We start from the raw sequence: 22,516 nt of genomic DNA, 5'->3' as shown, positions 1-22,516 counted from the left end.
GTGAGATCCACTCCCTGCATCACACGGCAGATGCTCTAACACCCTCCAGGACAGCACTGGGGAAAAAGACAGTAGGCCAGTGCTGATAGAAAGGGCTGTGTCCTGCACACCAGAACCATCCCATTCCCATAAACACTTCAGTATCTAGTGGCCTTGAAAGCTCTACCTCCTGTACAGCTACAAGATTTGGTACAAGTACTGAGCATAAGAAGCATAGATGCGGCGGTGACTGAGTGCTCAAGCAGGCAGCTGACAGGCTTAGCAGAGTGATTCAAGAGTCAACTCAGCTCTGTCACTGATCAACAGCCACCTACTCTGCATGGAACTTCTCCTTGTGCTGCCCCAGTGTTTGCAATCGAAGTAAGTGCACTGTGGTAGTGTATTTTTCCTGCTCAGTTTTGCCCCAGGTTGCCTGCTCTCTTTGTAGATATTTCTGCATCAGTGTTTCTTTTAGCTCCCTCCTCTGTGGCTGCAAACCTGGGATTGTGTCACACTATGACGGGTGCTGGCAGTGTGGATCTAGCATCCAGCAGGTTCTAGGGGAATCTACCAACATCAGATGGGCTGAGATCTCTTCTCAGAAGTTGTGCTGGGTTTTACTCTGCAAGGCAGAGGGGTGGAAAGCCTCTGGCTCAGGACAAAACCATTACCCAAACTTGATGGAAAAATGCTGCATGGGAATATTGTGACATGCACTCAAGCTACTGAAATTGAAAGACAGTGTCAATCAGCAACTGCATAATTCTTCTGCAGCCCCAGGGCTGGGAATGTCAGAGCCTGCCTTATGTTCTCCCTCCAGTCTAGAGAAAAGCAGCACACCTTGTGCATAGCCCTAATCTCACGCCCTGATGGAGACAGAGCAGCCTGCAGCCGGTGTGAGAGCAATGCAGAGCTGGCAGCTCTCTGTTCCATCACCATCTGAGCAGGGAGCAGACCCACTGCTGGGTCAGACCACCCACTCAGCCTGAGCAAACACAAAAAGCCCCTTGGGGAGGAGTGACCTCCTTTGGTTTTGCTTCCTGTCTCCTTCCTCCCTTGCTGGAGCCCCCAGCAGAAAAACCCTTCCCCAGACACTCAGAAGATGGGCTCTAATTGAGTGGAAAATGACTGGTACTTTCTTTTGCTATCCCAAGTCCATGCCTTGCTGGCAGTCGTACTGTGCTGGTTATTAGCAGCCAGCTGTGAGGGGTCACTGCATTGTCATCTTCAGTGATGACTGGGAAAGCTTTTCCAGCTCCCTGGCCCCCATCTCTTATTGGTAGGACATCTGGGCTGTGTTCTTCCTCCTGGAAATTGTTTTCATAATTGTGTCTTCTGCAAATATATTTCTATTAATAAAGGTGACATCAGAGCTGCAGCCTAAGGCAGGAGGAGGTGGGAAAGAGGCTGGAGGCAGAGGAAGGTGCTAAGAAGCAGTAAAGTGGTATGTCAAGAGCTGCCATGTCCCTCATGGCTAGAACAACATGGAAACATTTGTGGCCCTGCAGGACACAACCCCAACTTCCTTGCTTCTGTTTCAGCCCAGGAACCAGGTAGTTGGCACTTACATTCCTCAGAGGAAGCAGGGACAGCACTACCATGACACCCTACCTCATCATTCTTCTCATGAGAGCCTGGAGCAAATAAGCAGGAAAGGATGCACAGCATTAAAAGGAAGAAGGCAGTTGGATGAGGCCTTGCAAGCATGAGTGCCTTCCCCATATCTGCTACCTATTCTTTGACCTTGGGAAGATCATTTGAGCCTTCTAGTTTCAGCTCTGGGACAATTAAGATGCAGAGCATCTCGGAGGGTCTGCATGAGGACAAATGTGCCAGTGTCTGTATGAAATTCAGAGTCTCTGAACATGAGTATACAGTTGCCTAGGCAGAAGGTCAGTTCAATTCATACTACTTAGGGAGGCAGAATTAAATTACCTAGACTGACATTTGGCTAAGACATGGAGTTTAATATCCCCCTGCTTGTGGAAAATGCCAGGAGATATTTAACAGCCACAAGGGATCCATTTTAGCACTTGTTGGAAAGACAGGATAGGTGACAGGCCCCTCTATGCTGGAGGGTCTCAGCTGCCTTTCTGAACCCCTGGCTTCATTGTGAGATCTGTCTAGTAACAGCCAGGGGCAGTGGACAGCTGAAGACTTCCAGTCCAGCGTGAGCATGCAGAGGCTTTAGGGAAAGCTGCTGCCTTGCACGCCAAGCCCTTGCTTGGACACCGCTGCCGAAAACCAAGCGAGAAGAGCTGTGAGTCACCTCCCTGCCAAGTCCCCTTCCTAGGAATGTCTGATGATGCTCCCTTAGCTCAGTGGGATAATATTACATCTGGTTTCGTAGCTGCTTAACCAGTACTCAGCCTAATGCCCATCGTCCATTATTATTATTACTGTTATTGCTTTTATTACGTTACTGCCTGCAGGCCCTCACCGAGGACAGGGCTCTATTATGCTAGCTGATGTACAGCCAGAAAGCTCCTGCCTTGCCATGTGTGGGCTAAGTGGAGGCAGACAAAGGCTGGAGAAAGAGGAGCACTTGTTCCCATGTGTGGAGCAGGGACCTGGGAGGCTGTGAAACATAAAGGACACTTTCAAGGTCACATAGAAATCAGGGAGCTGGACACACCCTGTGTCCCCTCAACTGGCCCCTGCAGGACAAGCCCTGATGTTTCCCTTTGCTGAGCACAGTGTCTGTAGTCTGTCTAAGAAACAGTCCTCACTGGACCTTCCTCCACAGGAAGCAGTCCTGATTCCTTGCTCAGGTGTGACCAGAAGCAGCTTTGGCTTCGTGCTTTTGGAGGAGCTGACACTGCTGCAGTTTCTTGCCCAGCACGAGCAGCTGGGTGAGAGGACACCTGGGGAGGCTGCAGGGGCTGCTGGTTTTCCCATTGAACCCCAGCACCCTCCAAAGGCACGCAGCAGATGGAAGCACACATCCTTCACTGGCTCAGCTCTGCCCATCTCACTTGGAGCCAGAGACAGTCTCCAACCCGCAGGCCTAGGGGTGCCATCCCTGCAAAGTGAACAGGTGACCCACCTCAGCATAAGGGCATCTTTGGATTTCTTGCTTTCCTCCAACCCAACACAGTGGCATCTGTCATTGCTGCCCAAGCACATGGGCCTTACCCAGCACAACTATATTCAAGCATCCCTCTTCCATGGCTCCAGGCTGGCACACCAAAAAGCAGGGCCACACTCCCTGCATTAACGCAGAGTGTCCCATGGCACACATCCCCATCCCACTGCTTTCTTTCCCACTTCCTTGCTGCAGAGCCACAGTTTGTAGTCACCTGCATTTATTCAGTTGAACAGACTTTTGTTTTGCAAACCCAGTCAGCCGAGCCAGCACTGGATTTATACTTTTCCATATGCATTTGGACTCCAAGTCCCTGTCGATGGAAGCTGGTGTCCAGCCCAAGCCTGGGGATTCAAAGCAAGCAGAGGAATTACACAGCCATCTGGAGTAGCTCAGCGCAGCACAGCCCCAGCAAGTCATTCCTCCTGCTGAGGATGAAGCTGTATATGAAAATTGTGCCACAGAGAGTGGTCAGTGGGACCCAGGAGGTGGCACCAAGCACCCGTATTCAGGTGCCCACCAGCTGCTCCCCAAGCCTCCAGGAGCATCCTCTGGATGCTAGGTGCAATGAGGATGGAATAAGTTATTCAGCCCTCCTTGCAAACACTGTTGTTGTTGGGGTGGTGGTGAAGATGATGAGAAAGGAGGACTGCATCAGGATGTGTGTCAGGGTGCTGTGTGGGAGGGCTGAAGAGAGGGAGGGGATAATGGGCTATGTCTGAGAGGAAACATGGCCATTTCCAGATTCCACAAGATGATGGGGGATGTGGCACCATTTCACCATTCTGCCTCACCTGTAGCCAAGAAAGCAGGTCTGAATGCATCACAGACTGGTTTCTTGTAATAGGAGCAAGTGGTGATGGTGCAGGAAGGATGTCATCTCGGACCAGAGGTGGCAGTGAACAGCACATAAACGACTCTGCATCAGTGCCTGCTCCCACACAGCTTCAGGTAGAGGGGGAGGTGTTCTTTATGCATAGGGTAGAGCTACAGACAGCAGGCAGGTAGGCTGGTGAGGGAACAACTCATGCACCATCTCCTTTCTCTCCCAGGAGAGGTGAAGGCCCTGTGTGGACATTACCTCTCACCCACAGAGCTAAGTTCCTGGAGTCAGCATGGAGAAGAAGGCCTCTTAAGAGACAGAGATCGAGTGCTGCCAGACAAAGGAGGTGCTCCCCGTGCCCTCAGAACCCTTAGAATCATAGAATCATAGAATCAACCAGGTTGGAAGAGACCTCCAAGATCATCGGGTCCAACCTATCACCCAGCCCTAGCCAGTCAACTAGACCATGGCACTAAGTGCCTCATCCAGTCTTTTCTTGAAGACCCCCAGGGACGGTGCCTCCACCACCTCCCTGGGCAGCCCATTCCAATGGGAAATCACTCTCTCTGTGAAGAATTTCTTCCTAATATCCAGCCTATACCTACCCTGGCACAACTTGAGACTGTGTCCCCTTGTTTTATTGCTGGTTACCTGGGAGAAGAGGCCAACCCCCACCTGGCTACAATGCCCCTTCAGGTAGTTGTAGACAGTAATAAGATCACCCCTGAGCCTCCTCTTCTCCAGGCTAAACAGGCCCAGTTCCCTCAACCTCTCCTCATAGGATTTGTGTTCCTCTGTGCTTAGTGGAATTTGATGCTTGCACTTTCACACTCACAAGCTGCTGGTTGAGGTGATCAGAACCAGTGGACCATTACTCAATCCAAATATTTTCAGGCCAGGAGTGATCCATTTTTCTGCATGTAGACTTTGTAGGAGGCCAAGAGCCCTCATGGGGCAGAAGGACTCTTGCACATTACTATTCTTAGAGCCTTCTTCAACGCACTGCACAGCTGTGTGCCTAGCTCCCCATGCCCACCTCCTTACTGACCATGAGAAAAGGTGTGTGGTGTACCCAAGTCTCAGTCTTTTTGCAGCTTTGCTGTTGCAGATTGGGAATTTGAGCTGTTAGTAGCTGAGCAAACCTGGGTGAGGAGCAAGCTTCACCCTGCAGTGTGTGATGCAGTTCAGCATCGCAGCCTGTCTGTGATTTGCTCCCAGCACTCTCAAAGTAGTTGCAACTTCAAAGCAGGTTGCACAGATCACAGCCAGTTAATATTCACTTAAAATGCTTGCAAGAGAATATCCTTGTATACCAAAACCAGAGTGGACTCGAGAGAGATAACTTGAGTGACCACAGCAATCCTTCACCATTGGCAGATGCAATGTGCCGATGCTTTGAATCCCCAAAACCCCAACACTAAACACAAATGCCAAACTGCTTTATTACTCTGAGGTAAGCAGGTCTGACTGTGAGTCAAATTCCCAGGAATCAGAGGTGTGAGGAAAATGTAGGATTTGGGCTCAGTGGGCTCCTTGGCCTGACTCAAGTAGCCCAGGGGAGGAAGGATGCTCTCTGCCCTGGCCAGATTCTTTTTGTGAGTCTCCAGCACTGGCATCTCTTTAACGGTGGTTATTTTGAGCTGGGACAGATGTAGCACTGACCTGGACAAGGAAAGGTGATTTGCATCTAATTAGCTTGGGAAAGGAACGTTCTGCATGTTGGCTGCTCTCCTTGGAAAAGTCACGTTCACGAAGCCTAGCCAGATGAGCTGAGATGTGAGGGAGGATGCCACGTGCAAAGCTTTACCAGCCTCCCTCTTCTCTTCCAGTAAAACCAGACCCTCCAGAGAGCGTGGTGGCCAAACCTGTGCCAAATAACCCTCGGAGGCTGGAGGTGTCATGGCAAAACCCCTCGTCTTGGCCCGACCCTGAGTCTTTCCCTCTCAAGTTCTTCCTGCGATACCGGCCCCTCATCCTGGACCAGTGGCAACATGTAAGTGATGCTTGAGCTGGCTGAGACTGGAGGGAGTGGAGGGAGATGGTGACTGGGAACAAAGTGCACTGGGAACAATCGGTCAGAGACCAAAGATGATATCTGCTTCCTGCACAGGCAACCCCGACCCTTTTCTTCTCCTTCTCTGTCTCTCCTCCCTTCTTTCTTCCCCTCTATCTTTCTTTTAACTCACATTCTGCCTACGAATGGCTCTGCAGGCATTCCCTGCTCCACACTTTCATCCACGGCCCTTGTCTGCTTTCCATACATATGTTGTATATAAAACCTGCCAACGAGACGTAAAAGGCATTTAAAGTATAAATGTCACCACATTTAAATGTGCCTCTGCCACATCTAGATTTTGAAATGAAGATAAAATACCGCTTGCTGCAACTCGGAGCACAGTCACAGAAAGATTGCTGTGATGTTATCGTCTTCCTTACTTTTATTCCTTGTTTCTTTAAAAGTAAAAAAAAAAAAAAACCCAGTGAAATCTTGGGCAGCTCAGAGGACAGATTTCATTTGTTAGCTGCAGGAAGATAACAAACAGGCTTGCTTTTTTTTCCCCCCTTCTCTCCTCTGTGTGCTGTTTGCATGCTCTGCTCGTGAAGGGAAGCCATCCACCATTCGAGGAGAAGGTCTGCTGTGCTGGTGTGGCTCACCCAGCACCCACGCTGTACCAAGCCAGGCCAGTCAAAAGCTGATTAGGTGCTTTGCTTCATAAAGCATTTGCCTCCCATCCAAAAACAAAAACAAACAAACCACAAACTCAAAGCAAAACAAACAAACAAACACAACCCCCCAAAAAAAAACAAACTAAAAACAAAACCAAACAAACAGCAACCATCATTCAGTCCTTAGGGAGCTCACCTGTGTTGTGGAGCCAAGTAGGATTTTTTTTTTGCCAGTCAGCTTTTCTTGAGGAGAGAAACAGCTGGGGAGGGAGGATGTGAGGCTTTGTTCATGTCTCTGCAAGATGTCGGTGTCTCAATGACTTTTTCTGTTGGTTGGGTTTTTTGATTAGGCAGCACCACAGGTCGTGCTTCAGACTGAAGTGCTCCCTGGGGGCTTGGAAAATCAGAGAAGGGTTGGGAGAAGGTTTTCCTGATGGTGTCTTTGCCCTTTACTTCCCTCCTGAGAGCAGGAGCATCGCCACAGGGAAGGAAGCAGAGATGGAATTTGGGTGTTTAGTTTGCTTTGTATATTATTTTCTTTGAGGAGAAATGCTTGAATTGTAGAAGCTGTGGGAAAAAAAGGGGGTTGAAATTAATGGGAAATAACAAATGTAATGGTTAGTTTTTTCAAAGGGTGAAAAAGCTGTTGTGGAAAAAGTTGATTTTTTTCACCCTAACAGAGACTGATCCAGCCAAGCAGTCTGCAAATGCAGACATTTACACTCCAAAAATGGTGTGAGAGTCAGTGATTTGCCTCCCACCTTGACACCTTCAGAGTGGCCAGTCCTTCTATTGCTGGATATTAGGTACTATATTTGTGGGGTCAGTCTGTGCCAGTCCCCTTTCTGCAAGGCCTCTGAGAGGACAACGTAGCCTTTCCATCAGTGCTCAGTGGTGGGAAATACATGAAGATGTTGGCTACACCAGTGTCAGAGCCACTCAGGCTAGAAAAGACAGTGGTAAGGCAGTAAAATCTTGATTTCTCATGTTCAAAGATAGCCAGAGCTGCATAGAGAGCTCAAGGCATCAGCCCTTATGGTGGGTAGAAGGAGGGCTGGTAAGGGCACATCTCTGGGCATCCTAGGAAGGCAGTAGACCCGGGTACTGGTTTTAATCAATATCCCTTACAAGACACCAGTCCCACTTCACTGGCTGATGGAGAAGTGTGTTTGGGGAATAATTTTCTCAGCAAGCAAGTGCAAGCATTCAGTGATTGAGGGACCAGCCTTGTTTTCTGATTCTCTGCCCCACTACCTAGGTAATGAAAAATCTGATTTGTGGATGATTTGAGGAAAACTGCCACTATTCATCAGTTGGATTATTTGCGAAGCCTAATTCAATCAGCTCACAGACACCGGGGCATGGCAGCCTTGCAGCAGCCAGAGCTGCTCTGACCCCGACTCCCTTGGCACACTCAGTCTGCTTAAGCCCAGATGAGCATCCTGCAGATGGCAGAGGTTTGCAACCGAAAACAAACCCCACAGACGCCAGCATTCTGGGAGCATGCTGAAGCCATGCTGAGCTCTGCTTTGCTCATGCTGGCATCTTGGAAGGTGCCACCCTTCCCCTAAATCCAGAGAGGACTGGGAAGGACAAAGGACATAGTTTGGTAGGGCCAAGCCTAGCTCAGCCATCCATTTTGCCCTACAGTGGGCAAAATGTCACCTCCAAGGGACAAGTGCCCTGAGAAAGGATGCTTGCATGGGGACATCTTAATCCTTGCCAAAGTGAAGGTCCCCTGACACAAACAATCCCCCATTTTGGCTCTTGCTATCCCTACCAGCTGCCAGCACAAAAGTCATTGCACACAACCTGCTTGCTGACAACAGGGCAGCTTGAGAGCCTGGCAGGTAGAGAAGACTCCTCCAGCAGGCGGAATGAGCTGGGTAACCTCGTAGTCTGTGACAGCTCTGCGTGCCCCAGGGTCCCCATGCTGAGCCCCACTCTGCCTCCTCGTGGCAACCTACCTACGTACCAGCTGTGGGTTTGAAGCATCTCCTGCCACACCCTCAGCAGCCCAGTGGGAAATCCAGCGTCCCTGCGGGAGCAAACCCGCAAGGGAGCACTGGAGACTGCCCAGGGACAGGAATGTCAGTGCAGGCCCTGCTCACAAGTGGCATTTCTTGGCAGAGGAAGCAGGTCCCTTTTCTTCCCTCTGCCTCCTGTTAATCTTTGCAGGGTCTGATTTATGCACAGCACCTCGGCAGGCAGGACCGAATGAGCGCTAATAGGATCAGATGGATGTCGAGCTGTCGAACACCGTAAGGCCTGATTCAATCAGCGTCTGCTTTCTTCCAGGCTCTTCCTTTCAGGATTTTAATAATGCCAGGGCTTGGTACCAGATGAAGCCATCCATGGCAGGAACAGTGGATCTTATCTAGGCCACCACTGCACAAGCTAACCATAAACTTAGTTTCCCCTCCAGAGACAGATGGGCAATGCTTGGCTCAATCAACCACTCCCATCAAGTAACATCTGGGGCTGACCAAGAGCTAGTGGGACACCCTCATCCCCTTCCCAGAGCTTAGCTAAGGTGGGTTTGAGCCCCAGTGTGCTTATTGTACTCCCTTCCCCTACTAAGCAGTGGCCTTTCCACTCAGGCCACTTAGCAGCTCTCATGTTGCAGTTTGCTCTGGGAATTACAATGATATGCCCTGGGAATGATTAATGTATAGAGATGATGATTCTATGATAATGAGTTTCCATGTGAGCCTGCAGCAAAGCATGTGCTGGATGCTCCTTGCACCACCGTGCTGTCCCACAGCAGCTCCCTCAAACCTGCGTACAGGCATTTGCCAGGTGTTCAGGATGCAGCCATGGCACACCACGGCACACCACGGCACACCAGGTGGCCACCAACTCCCCTCCACCTCACCAGCACTGAGCTTGCTATGAAACTCAAGCAACTGTAAAGTAATGCTGCTCCCTTTCTGGAAGAGGCTCTGGTGGTTTCTCTGCTGCCAGAAGAGAGATGGGATATTTGCAGCCTGAACAGGTTTGTTATCCTCTCCTTTTGGCAGAATCTCCCCTTCTGTCTCCTAAATATAAAACATTAAATGTTTAGGGTATCCTTTATTTTTCTCCTGCTTTTAAGTTTGTAATTCAAGCCAGATTAGCATGGTTTCCTCTTCTGTTTTATAGCCCCATCCTGGCCCCAAGCGAGCACTCCTAATGCTCTCAGATGTTCCTCTAATGGCTTACCTAGGCTGGAACTGGATACCCTTTCCTAATGGATTGCTAATAGCCTGTTTCTGGTTTTACAGGCTCCTTCAGTTAACTTGCAACAGCAGCAATCGCCACGCTCGCACATGCGATCTCCCTGCGAGCACATCTGCACGCCCACCCCTAAACGCAGGCGAGTGGCCAGAGAATGTCCTGAGCAGATTTGGAGTCCCCAGGGCAGACCTTGCACCAAATCCTCTCCCGCTCGCCCCCCAGGCAGTTTCTGCGGGGAGATCCCCTGCACTGAGCACCGGGGCAGCTCAGCGCACATCCCAGAGCGCAGCGAGGCTCAGAATGTGTTTCTTCGTCAGCGTCAGAGCTGGCAGACAGGCCGAGGGAGGATTTCCTCCAGTGGCTTGCCAGCACTTTGCAGATGCCGTCGTGAAGTCTAATTGAACCCACTGGCCACGCTGACAACATGAAATGTTAACGAACCGTGAGGCGGGCTGTGCCTCAGATCTCAAGATTTGCAGTAAAAGGTCATGAGATATTTAAAGCTAATAATGTGGTTGGGTTCTCTCCCTACTCTTCTGTTCTGCGAGCATTAGATCTACTTCCATCAGCATTTGCAAAGGCTGGAAATGTCCCTCTTTGGGAAAGCAAGCAGAAGTGCTCCCTCTATCCCAGGGTTTTAGGAGCTGGAGTCACAGAGCCCCCAGTGCAGGCTTCTGTGCCAGCTTTGCCTCTGAGCAGCTCTGATCTGGGCAAACAGTGATAGAATTATTTTGGTTGGAAAAAGCTTGTAAGACCAGCAAGTCCAGCCATCAACCTAAAACCACCATGCCCTTTAAACCGTGTCCTCCATGGCCTTTAAACCATGTCCCAAAGTGTCATGTCCAAATGCTCTTTGAGCACCTCCAGGGACTGTGACTCCACCACCTTCCTGGGCAGCCTGTTTCCATGCCTCTCCACTCTTTCATCAAAGAAATTTTCCCTGCTATCCAATCTAAACTTCCCATGGTGCAACTTGAGGCCACTACTCTCGTTCTGTCACTTGATACTTGGGAGAAGAGAATGACTCCCACCTCCCTCCAACCTCCTTTCAGGTAGTTGTAGAGAGCAATGAGGTGTCCCCTCAGCCTCCTTTTCTCCAAATTAATCCCAGTTCCCTCAGCCACTCCTCATAAGACAAGTTCTCCACACCCTTCATTAGCTTCATTGTCTTTCTCTGGACGCACTCCAGCAGCTCAATGTCCTTCTTGCAGTGAGGGTCCAAAACTGAACACAGTAAGGGGATCTGGGGACAGGAATGGGCAATCTGTGGCCAGGTATTTAGTGGCTGGGTTTGTTGGTGTGAGAAAGGCATGGTCCTCTGTGCTGGCCACCATCCCTCATATGTTTGGGCTGGCTGCCAGGCTCACCTCCCAAGGCAAAGCAACATTTTTTGGTCAAACAAGTGAATCTCACAGTCTGCCTCTGGAAGTCCCTGACTGGAATAACCATATAGCATGCTGATTCGTATGCAGCCTGCGGTGGGCCAGGGGGAGGGACGGAGCTGGGGAGGGCAATTAGTGCCACTGCCTGATGCAGCTGCATCCCTGCTGGCGCTGTGGCTCTGTCACTTTGCAGTGGGTGGACTTCTTTGCGCCTATTTGCACCTCCCCATGCCTCTGCTGCTTTTCTTGCACCTCCTTTCTTTTCAAGGCAACTTTAGCAGGGAGGTCACCCTGAGTGGGCTGGGTTACAGCTTCACGCCTGGTAGCTTTTATTGCAGCATTTCTCTCCCTTCACCTGCTGGCTCCAAAGTCAGTGATTAAAAAAAAGGAGGGGAAAAAAATTAAAAATAGATGTGAGAAAAGCGATGAGGCTGTAATAGCATCGTTCACAGCTCAGCAGGGGGCAGGCTGGGCTGGAGCAGAAGGAATCTCAAAGGAGGATGGGAGGTGGGAAATGCTAAGAAATCACCTTTCCTATCTCCTCCTGCATCTCCAGATGCGGACTTGGGCTCAGGACCCTTGACTGGTACTGTCTGGGTTCTCTCAGTCCCTCTGTGGAGTGCTGGTGACCTAGAAGCACTGAGCACTCAGTAAGATCTAGCCTCCAAAGGCAGATGCAAAGGTGCCACTGGGCAGCAGAGCACATATGCTGTGATTATCTGCAAGCCTGCACAGGTACACTCAGGTAGGGTGCTGCCAGCAAGCTTAGCTTTCCATGCCCACACGTATGCCATGCCAGGCATGTGCCTGTGTCCTCTGGTGACCACTAGCTGCATCCATCTGCTTTCACTCCCAGCCCACTGCACCAGTGTGGTAAATGCACCTGCAGGCGGCAGATGACAGCCCCGGTAAGGGTTAGGGCTGGTGCTGAGGGCCCTGAACATCCCCAATCCCATCTTCCCCACAGCCACAAGCAAAAGCGAGCGCTGCCAGTCGTCACTTGGCAGGAGGGGACAGCGCATCTGGAGAAAGAGTCCCAGTATTAACGAGCTTGCTGCTCCGCTTTCAAAGTTGCTCTTTATTTTAAGCCAAAAGGGAGCCGTTCGGCCGCATCTGGTGTGACACAGCCCAGGCTGCAGCGGAGCCCTGCGATAACTCGTCCTGCCAGAGCCGCAGCAGGGCTGAGCTACGTGCAGCAGCTGCGCAGCAGCCTTTTCGGGGACGCAGAGTAGGGGGTGGGGTGGTCACAGCAGGAACCGCAGCTCCGACTTAGCTGGGTTCCTCCACTACTCAGCTGGCAGAGAATAAGGAAGGTCACTCCCTTTTCCCAACCTTTTATTCGTTCCAAAGTCTGGGCAGAAAGTTTTGTCTGGGGTTAGCCCGACTGATTCCTGCGGCGTTGTGGAAGAAGGAGGTATTTGGGGGCTCGTTTCTTAGTAATGAGTGTCAGACCTCTTTGCTCTCCAGATGTGGCTTTGAAAGGCAAAAAGCAAAACATTTCTTTTCTTCTTGGCAACATCATTTTCACAGGGTGCAGTGGCTCTTTGCAGCTACCCTCCTGAACTTCCCAGCAGTGGAGTGGCGTGCTTGGGGTTTAGTCCTGCCTTCGGTTTAGCCTTTTCCCCAGGGCAGGTGGGAGCCCACCTGGTTCTCTTTGGGATCACATGAATAAAAGGCACCCGAAACAGTAGTGATTTGTGTAGCACGAGTACCTGCTCAAAATCCTTGCAGCCAAGTGCCAGGATCCAGATAGTTGTTCTAGAGAAAAGAAGCTATGAAACTGATCCCACTGCAGTGCCCTGTCCCCCTCCCACTTCCCATCGGCACCATTATTGATGTTAACCTTGGGAGCGCCCAGAGTTGGAAGATGCTGCAAGGACACAAGATGCATGCCAGACTTGTGCTGTGCTCTTACAAGGGCTTTCCTTCTGCCTTGCCCCCATAGCTGTGGGATGGTACAGGCTGTGTGAACAGATCAATTTCGCTCTGCAATAGCTAGGGTGCACCTTTTGTTTTGGGAAATACTCACTCATCCAGGATTGATACAACTTGGACAGGCACATAGTCTCTGTCCTGGCAAGCACAGAGGTGGCCCACTCCTGGTCTGAAGAGTGCTGGCCCCCATCCTCACATTGCCAGCTTCCTGGCAGTGAAAGACTCCCCTCTTACAGTGGGAGCTGCGCTGGGGAGCGGGAGGTGTCAAAGAATGGAAAGCAGAGCCACTGCCACCACAAGGGAGCCATCAAGCACATTTTCATGTGGGATGCAGAGAAAGAGGCATCTGATCCCTCCATCCCCCCCACCTCCTTCCAGCACACATCAGCTGCTGGGGCAGGGATGCTTGCAGTTTTCTCCCCTACTCCCATCCCTTCCAAAGGCCATCTGGGCTTCAGACCTGCCTCTGAATCACCCTGCTTGCAAATAATTGCTACCTGGTCATGCTGGACTAGGGGCAGAGGCTGGGTGGGATCAGAACACAGTGACCTTTTTTACTGCTAGGGCACCTGGCAGGGTGGGCTGGACAGGAGCAGGGGGACCCCAGGGGAGGACTGGACGATCTTGGAGGTCTCTTCTAACCTGGTTGATTCTATGATTCTATGAATGTCTTCCTTAACTCCTGTTGCACTGAGCACTAAAGGGCAATGCCACCAGTCTGTGGGCAAGCACTGGAATGAGGTTGCATGGTATGTGTGACATGTGGATGTTTCCACATGTGCATGGGAGAACAGCACAGGCAGGGGACAAGGGCTGGGAAATCCTCTCCGCCACCTACGTTGTCTGTCCCCATCCCATGAATGCGGCACCAATGTGGAACTATCTGTTCTTCAAGGGACACATTATCTTTCCAAGCAACTGAGTGGTGGTACATGGCCATGGCAGAGGATCCCAGCCCATGCTGTCCTCAGCAAGCTGTTGGCTGAATTACTGGGCTTTTTTTTTAATTTCTCTCTCTCTCTTCTCTTCCCCCCCCCCCCCCCCCCCTTTTTTTTTTTTTCCCTCTTTGCAATGCTAATAGCTCCGCATTGCACTGGCTACTTATCCCTCATTAATCTGGGCAGCACTTCACAGCCAGCCAGAGTGACTTTTGGCAGGTGCACAAAGGCAGGCAGCGACAGGCAGAGCCCCCGGCCAAAAAAATTACCATGTGCAGCCTTCCTCCAACTGTTGTCTCTGTGTGGCGGGGACGCAGATTAAGGAATTTCTCCCACTGCCTTTGATGCTGTGTGTCCATCCGTCCCTCTCAACCTCCCCAGCGTGCCCCCGCCCAGCTCTCCCGGTCTGTGTCCAGTTGGACCCGGTCCTTGTGTGCTTTCCCATCTGCTGCTGCGCTGCTGTGCTGCTGTGCTGAGCCACGGGCACCTGCCCAGGGACTTTCTTACCCACCAGTGCAAATGTTGGATGTATGCCCTGGCTGCCCAGCTCAGAAGTGCTGCATGCAGACATGGTATGTGTGGGGAGAGATGAATGCCTGTCATCTGTTTCCTGCTGCTTAAAGAGGGGTTTGGGGTAGCATCCTCCTAAGTTCTACAATGAAGGTCCTCCAGCCCGGATCCTGGGGGAACATCCCTCCCTGGGCAAGGCACAGGCTTGGCTCTGTTATGCCTGTGATGTCCCATCTGCAAACACTCAGCTGCAGGCTGGCTGCGGCTGGGGAAAGGCAGGAATTGCTCCCAAGAGGAAGCACTTAGCCAGCAGGGTTCTTTGGGATGGAGAAAACTATCCGGATGGAGCAACAATCTGGCTAGGCCTGCAGCCTGCTTGCTGTGGGGCTCAGGGAGCAGCTGGAAGGGCTTGGAGGATACTGAAAGACCTACAGAGATCTACACATGAGCTAGATAACTCTAGCATCTTGCTCTGCTTCCAAGGCACCCCTGGCCTAGCATAGGCCAAACTGGGAGAAACAAGCTTGCAGGAGGCTGGTTTCATTTCATCTAACTGTCATTAAGAATGAGTTGAGGTTCATCACCTTGGCATTGATGTCTAAATTGGTGGGTGCCACTGAATGGGCAGGTCCCTTCACAGTGCTGCGCACAGTGCATCCCTGTGAGCAGAGACAGGAGCTGGTGGCAGAGGCACGAATCCTGCAGTCTGGGTGGCAGGGACAGCCTCACTGCGTGTCCCAGTTTGAGGCCACCAGCTCTTGGAGGAGCAGTGGCCTCAAACTGGGACACAGCAGTGACTGGAGGACAGCAGTGGCTCCTACTCCTTTTGAAGGTGCTGCACTCTGATTGGAAGTCTGAAAGGAGATTCTGTTTACTGGTGCAAATATGCAAAGGGCAATTAGGTAGAGTGGATACATCCACAAGCTAGGCCAAGTCTAACGGACTAAATCTGTCTAGAATCCTCCACCCTTTCCACCCTCATCAGGCCTAAGAGTAGCCCATAACTGCTCCTCCCCCCCATATCAGCAGGCCACATAACACAGCTTAAAATTCCCTGCCAGCTAGAAGCCATCTCTCCTACACAAACCATCAGATAAGGAAGGTTATCAGTAAGTTTGCAGATGACACCAACTTAGGTGGCAGTTTTGATTTCAGTGAGGGTAGAGAGGCTCTTCAGAGGGGCTTGGATAGGCTAGATCAATGGGCCAACATTAATGGGATGAGTTTCAACAAGGCCAAATGCCAGGTCCTGCACTTGGGTCACAACAGCCCCAAGCAACACTACAGGCTTGGGGCAGTGTGGATGGAAAGAAAAGGGTCTGGAGGCTGTAATAGACAGGCAGATAGGAGGAGGTTCTTCACAGAGAGAGTGATTTGCCATTGGAATGGGCTGCCCAGGGAGGTGGTGGAGTCACCATCCCTGGAGGTGTTGAAGCAAAGCCTGGCTGAGGCACTTAGTGCCATGGTCTAGTTGACTGGCTAGGGCTGGATGCTAGGTTGGACTGGCTGATCTTGGAGGTCTCTTCCAACCTGGTTGATTCTATGATTCTGTGATTCTATGAATATGAGCCAGCAGTGTGTCCAAGTGGCCAAGAAGGCCAATGGCATCCTGGCTTGTATTAGGAATGCTGTGGCCAGCAGGAGTAGGGAGGTGATTGTCCCCTTGGACTTGGCTTTGGTGAGGCCACACCTCGAGGATTGTGTTCAGTTTTGGGCACCGCAATACAAGAGAGATGTGAGGGTGCTGGAGGGGGTCCAGAGGAGGGCAACAAAGCTGGGGAAGAGCCTGAAGAATAAATCTTATGAGGAGCCGCTTAGGGAGCTGGGGATAGTTAGTTTGAAAAAGGGGAGGCTGAGGGGAGACTTCATGGCTGCCTACAGCTACCTGAAGGGAAGTTGGGAGAGGCTGCTGCAGGTCTCTTCTCACAGGTAATTGGAGACAGATCGAAGGGGAATGGCCTCAAGCTGAGAGTGGGGAGGTTTAGATTAGATATTGGAAAAAGCTTTTCACTGAGAGAGTGGTCAGGCACTGGAATGAGCTGCCCAGGGAGGTGGTTGAGTCACCCACCCTGGATGTGTTTAAGGGTCATTTGGATGTGGTGCTTAGGGATATGGTTTAGGGTGAATCCTCTAGAGTTACAGGTTGGACTTTGTGACCCTGAGAGGCTTTTCCAACCTGGATATTTCTGTGATTCTATGATTCTGAGGGACATGCACTCTTCCTGGAGAGAGATGTGAAGTGGGAAGAAGAGAGGGGAAAGGAGACTGATATCATCCAGGCACTGCCTTACAAGCTGTGATACCAGAACACAGAATGGAATAACAACATTGCAACATCCTGGGATGACCAGGTCCAACCCCTGGTATGGGTCTCAGTCTCTGTAGTTCTCTTAAGGGAATCTGGGACCCCCTTAAACTACCACACTGTGCCACGAGGCTGTGGGGAGGTGCCTTGCAAAGCGTGGCACTTGTCATGGGCCAGGTGGTTAACAGTCTGATATATCTCCTGTCCTGCCTGCCCATCTCTGGGTGCCTCAGGCATGAAGATGTGTTCATAGAATTGAAGAATCATTAAGGTTGGAAAAGACCTTTAAAATCAAGTCCAACCAGAATCCAGCTACCAAGACTACTAAACCATATCTTGAGGTGCCACATCCCCTGTGAGAAGAGGGTGCAGAAACTATCTCAGCTCTGCTGGATCCAGTGGTGGGTACAAAGAGCCCATCACCTCTGAAGACCCTGATCCAGCTCCAGTTTTGGTCCTGGACTGAGGAATGCTGGAATTTAATATTGGGATGAGTCTCATCCAAGAAGCCCCAGAGGTTGAAGGATAGATAGCCATGTCATGCAGGAGAGACCAGTATCTTCTTCACCTTCTTTCCCCCATCCTCCCTTCTGCCCAGACCTCATGGGATTTCATTTTTCATCTATCTCTTAAGGGTCAAAACCTTTTCCCTGCAGGATGAGTTGTGCCTGGCTTTTGGATGAGAGCGGCCACCCCTCAATGTAGACTCTGCTGGGTACCTGCAAGCTGCTGAATTAAAATACTCCAATCCTGACCCCACTGTTTGGGCAACAGGCAGCACCTGTGACCAATGGCTGGCTCTCAGAGTGCTGGAAACTCAGAAGGACCCTTCATGGAGGCCCACTGGGGTCACTGGCCTCACCTGTGCACCATATCTAGCTCCAGCCAGCCAGGCTCTGACCTCAAACAACCTTGGCAGGCACCTTGCATAGCTGCCTTCATGCCAGCAGGCCAGAACAGATGCTGAAACCCATGGCATAGTGAAAAAGTGTCCCCTGGATGACAGGTGTGCATGCAAGCACCAGTTGTCCCACTGATGGAGGTTAGGGCTTAGGCACATCTCAGCTTGGTGCAAGCCCTTCACTGGAACCACTGGCACCCTCTGTTTGCATCCCACCAACACTGAGTGTCAGCCCTGAGTTCACTGAGAGGAGAGGTAGAGCTTAGTCTCTCCACCACACCACCCCAAAACTGGAAGCAGTGAGGATGGATGCATGCCTTCTCAGTGTTCTTCCCTGATGGCTGAGGGGTGATCTGCCTGCAGATGTGTTCCAGATGTGGAGCTCCTGTGGGCTCAGGTTAGGCAGTGTAAGCAGCTGGGAGTGCAGAGCTCAAGAGCCCTGAAAGCAGTCCTAGGAGAGGGAATAGGAAAGTCTCACCTAGAACAAGAAAGCATAAGTGCCCCCTCTACCTGGTAGGCATCCCCCCTGAGCAGCTGTAAGAGCCAGGAGGGGCTGTAGCTTGCATGCCAAAGGGATTAAATCTATGCTGGGATGTTGCATATGCTGTACTGAGGGAACTGGGAATGAGGTTGGTCTTTCTTGGGGAGAGTCCCCCTACAAGTAGTGAAGTGATAAGATTAACCATGCCTGCCACATTCTGGGCTGTCACATGCATTCTTGCTGTGCACACCATCCCCATGTGTGTTAACCAGCAGTGACAGAGTAGCCTTGTCCTGCATGTGCAGGTATCCTCTGTGCACCCCAATGATGTAGCCTTTCTCTCTGTGCTTCAAGATGTGATTATGGACAAGGCAGAAGTTTTGGGGTCCATTTTGCTCCTGTCATTGAATGATATTCTTAATAAAACTCAGCTGTGGGTATTCTTTGAGGCTGCAGCATCCTGTGCGTGACCTTTTCCTGGGTGGCTGGGGAGACATGGAGGACCCTGCATGGGTTGTGCCATGAAGTTACCTCAACCCATGAAGGGTCACTTCTGCTCAAGGGTGAGTGCATGTCTGAGCTGCATCAGACCTGCACCATCCCTCATCCTCTCCAGCATCTTTATTATCAACATGTATCTGGAGAGACGGTGATTTGTGTCTGCCAGGGTACTAGGGAAGGAGAAGGGTTGTCCCATGTCCCTCCCATGCAATGCAGAGGCAGCTCAATACTGAAATGAAGCTGGCAGTGTGTTGGTCCTCAGTCTCAGAGACTGGATGGAGGGCAATCTCCCATTCAGCCTCTGTGAGATGCTTCTGCCCTGGTTTCCTCCCTGCCTTTAGAGCCCTGAGGTCAAGCCTGGCTCCATGCCTGGAAGGTCACTTGGGTGCTGAGCCCCTCCTGCTCTGACATTTAAGTGTGTTTGCTCACTGGTGACCTTGCAGTGGGGGTACATTTCTGCTGCGTGCCTGAATCTCTCTCTACTTCAGCCAAGCTCTGAGTGGGTCAGAGATGCCTGGAAGGTGTGGACACAGTCTGGTGTTAAACCTTTGCACCAGCGGCCACATGCCCAGGAGGATGACAGGACCTCCCACGCCCAGGCAGGCCTGACAACAGGAGAGAGGGAATTTTTCTAGGAAAGGCAGCTGGATGTTTTGATCCCTGTCCAAGGGCCCTGCCAGAAGAATGCAAGCCGAGCTGGTGGGATGCCAACAGGCAGAAGACATGGGTCACTGGAGATGCGGGGTGAGGGGGAAGCCTTCTCTCAGCCCTTGCAGTGATGCCCAGAAACCTGTGCCCAGGGTGTTCAACTTCCAGCTGCTGTAGCATGTCTGGGCAGAGCGTGCACATCCGCTAGTTTCTGGTGACCTCTAGAGGAAGCTGCTGTGCTCTGGCATCGAGCGTTTAGGAGCAGGACAGGGTCTCACCAAACCTTTGACTTAGATGCAGCTGGAGCATTCTCGCCCTGCGCCCCTGTCCCGAGCTCATGCTTCTGCCCGAATCCCTGCAGAACTTCCCACAGCGCTGTGAAAATTCAGTTCTCATTCTCTGGCTGAGGTAAACACGCTCGTGGTACACCTCCCAGTGCCAGGGCTTTCCCTGACCATGTTTCCTCCCTGCCACTGCCCTCAGGTTGAGCTGTCGGATGGGACATCGCACACCATCACAGATGCCTATGCTGGCAAGGAGTACATCATCCAGGTGGCAGCCAAAGACAACGACATTGGCACATGGAGTGACTGGAGCGTGGCCGTCCATGCCACACCCTGGACAGAGGAACCCAAGCATCTCACCACTGAAGCCCAGATCACAGGTGAGACCCCCTCCTCCCAGTACAAACAGTCTGTGCCTATGGCAGTGGGGGAGACAGAAATTGTGGGTGAGGTCTTCCCCTATCCAGCTCCGTGCAAGTTTCATCTTCAGCCAAGGAGATGCCCCCCACACCCAGTGGGGCTGCAGCCCTTCATTCTGCACTTCACCCCCCACCCATGGGCTTGGCAGCAGATGCAACCATGGTCCAGGAGATGCTGACTAAGCTTCACCTAGCTTTGGCATCCTCCTCTTCAGGATGCTTGGGATGTAACAATGAAGACAGAGGGGTTTTATTCTTGTTTATTATTGCTGTTATTATTACTATTCCTAGGAGTATTGCCTTCCCCCATCCTTCCCTCTCCTGTCCTACCCTCTCCACACCTTCACCCCTGCACAATGGCTCGGAGTGATGCCAATTCAAAATAAAAGCCACAAAGTTAACAAGCCTCTGTTTCTAGGAAAGAGCTGGGACTGTGTCCAAATGGGTGTTATCAGCCCTCTGTTTCCCAGAAGGGCTGGAGTGGACCCTGTGCTAGTTCCTCTGGACTGCACTGGTGGCAGGGCCGGGGAAGCTCTGGCATGCTGACTGGCAGTGACCAGGCTTCTAGCTGGCACCACTCCCGTGAGCTAGCCAGATGTGTGTGTGTGGGGAGAGGGATTCAGTGTGCCTGTCCTCCAAAGCCTACGTTTTGTGAAGACACCAGCAAATGCATTCAAGCCAGAGCTTTGAACAAACCCCTGTGAGCCCTGGAAACGCTCTCTGCTTGGGGATGCAATAGGTGCAGGTCACACTGCTGACAAGTGGAGAAAGCACCCAGCAGAGCACGTGCAGGGGTTGGCAGCAGCAGGGGTTTGCAATCCCTCATCCTCAGGGGTTGCAAGCTTTGTATGCCTTGCAGCAGCACTGGTGCTAGACTGCTACACTTGCTTCTCTGTTTGTCTGCATTGTGCCCGCTGTGCCACTTCCACCAGCACCTGCCTGCTCCCTGTGCAGGCACATGCATGTCCTCACACATACACACACACACACACACACCTGGCTGCAGCAGGACTGTTGTGAGACACTCTTGCTCTGGGGCTGAGCCTCACCATGACACATCTGTGGAATCAGAAGGTCATGAAGACAGACCAAGACCCACTGGCTCACCCACTGCCCCAGGTGTGACATCTGTTATCCCAGCCTTACTGCTCATCCAAGCTCTCTCTGCAGTCCTGAAGGCCTCTGCAGAGACAGGCAACCCATCTGATCCTATGCAGCAAAAGACAAGCCCTGTAAGCTAGACCAGCAGCCACAGCCATGCCTGGAATATGCCCTGGGAATGTTCTCTGCTGGAGAACTGTGCCAAGTCATCAGGACTTCATAGCCAGAATTAGCACAGAGCAACCAGGCTGGGGCACAGTGGGGCTGGCTGGGAGGGATGCCCATCTCTGCCAAATGGTGCAAGCATCTCTGAGCAGTACATTCAATGGCAGAGCAGGGGATGTCTTATGGACCTCACCCTCACCTGGCTCATTGTCCTGGCCTCCCATCTCAGCCCTAGTGTGGCACAGCAGTGAGAGAAGCAACTGGGGGACAGGACAGTGCCATGTCCGCATGGGTAGGGAGCAGGACTATGCCGTAGGCATCATCAGGCACCCCAGCTCCTCTCATCATCCACTCTCCCTCCCTGCAGAGACAACAAGCACTAGCACCTCCTCTTTCATGCCACCACCCACCACCAAGATCTGCGACAAAGGGGCTGTGGTGGGCAGCGGGGCCGTGGCAGTGTGTTGGACAGCTGGACTGGTCTTGGCTGCCTATGGTGTCCTCTTTATTTAGTGAGTATCTCCCAAACTGGGGTGTAAGAGACAGGGTGTGGGTGCTGGGAGGGAGCAGGAACATGGGAAGCCATGGGTATGTTCCATGCTGTGGGTCAAGGGCACTGTAGTCTGAGCCATTTGGGGTTGGCTTTTGTTTTTTCTTTTTTTTTTTTTTTTCTGTAAATGACACCAAAATCTGGTGGGTTTTCCAGACTCTGTGTTCTGGTGGAGATCTCAAAAATAGCTTTTCAAACATTTTCTGCTCAGCCTGCAAAGGGATCAGTCTTTGATGGCTTGTTCCTTCCCACTGTAGATTTTTTGGAGGCAAAGAAATCACATGGAAGGCTAAGGCCTTCTCGTAGTGATGGAAGAAAAATTGCCTGAGATAAGAAAATCCAAAGATGCATCTCAAAAAAGCCTTTGGTTTGACTTTAGAATGGAGCTGACAGCCTGGAGAGCCCCAAAAAGCCCCATTCCACTCTGGGACATGTTTGCTGTCTTGTAGTTGTCCCCAGCCCTTTCACTGTACCCACACTGCCTGAAGACTGGGAGATGGCATCCATATGTGTCACTTTGGAGGGTAAAGGATGTGCCCAAGGAAGAGCCATTCAAGGCAGCTTCCATGGATACGGGGTCCAGTTGTGTCATTTCCCTATGTAACATTAGCAGTGCCAATGGGAGG

At 51.5% G+C, this 22,516-nt stretch overlaps 1 protein-coding gene across 30 annotated transcripts in view; it reads left to right on the top strand.

Annotated features, from left to right (window-relative positions):
• Positions 1–22,516, top strand: part of CNTFR (ciliary neurotrophic factor receptor) — a 274,938-nt gene that overhangs the window by 250,949 nt on the left and 1,473 nt on the right. For all 30 annotated transcript variants that reach the window (XM_064140049.1, XM_064140050.1, XM_064140044.1 and 27 more), the window contains 3 exons: positions 5,717–5,880; positions 19,855–20,035; positions 21,708–21,852. In XM_064140049.1, the coding sequence (XP_063996119.1) occupies positions 5,717–5,880; positions 19,855–20,035; positions 21,708–21,852 (490 nt within the window). The remainder of the gene's footprint in view (positions 1–5,716; positions 5,881–19,854; positions 20,036–21,707; positions 21,853–22,516) is intronic.

Source organism: Pogoniulus pusillus, chromosome Z, assembly GCF_015220805.1.
Source record: "Pogoniulus pusillus isolate bPogPus1 chromosome Z, bPogPus1.pri, whole genome shotgun sequence".
Lineage (NCBI taxonomy): Eukaryota > Metazoa > Chordata > Aves > Piciformes > Lybiidae > Pogoniulus > Pogoniulus pusillus.
This window is presented reverse-complemented; position numbering and strand designations above follow the sequence as displayed.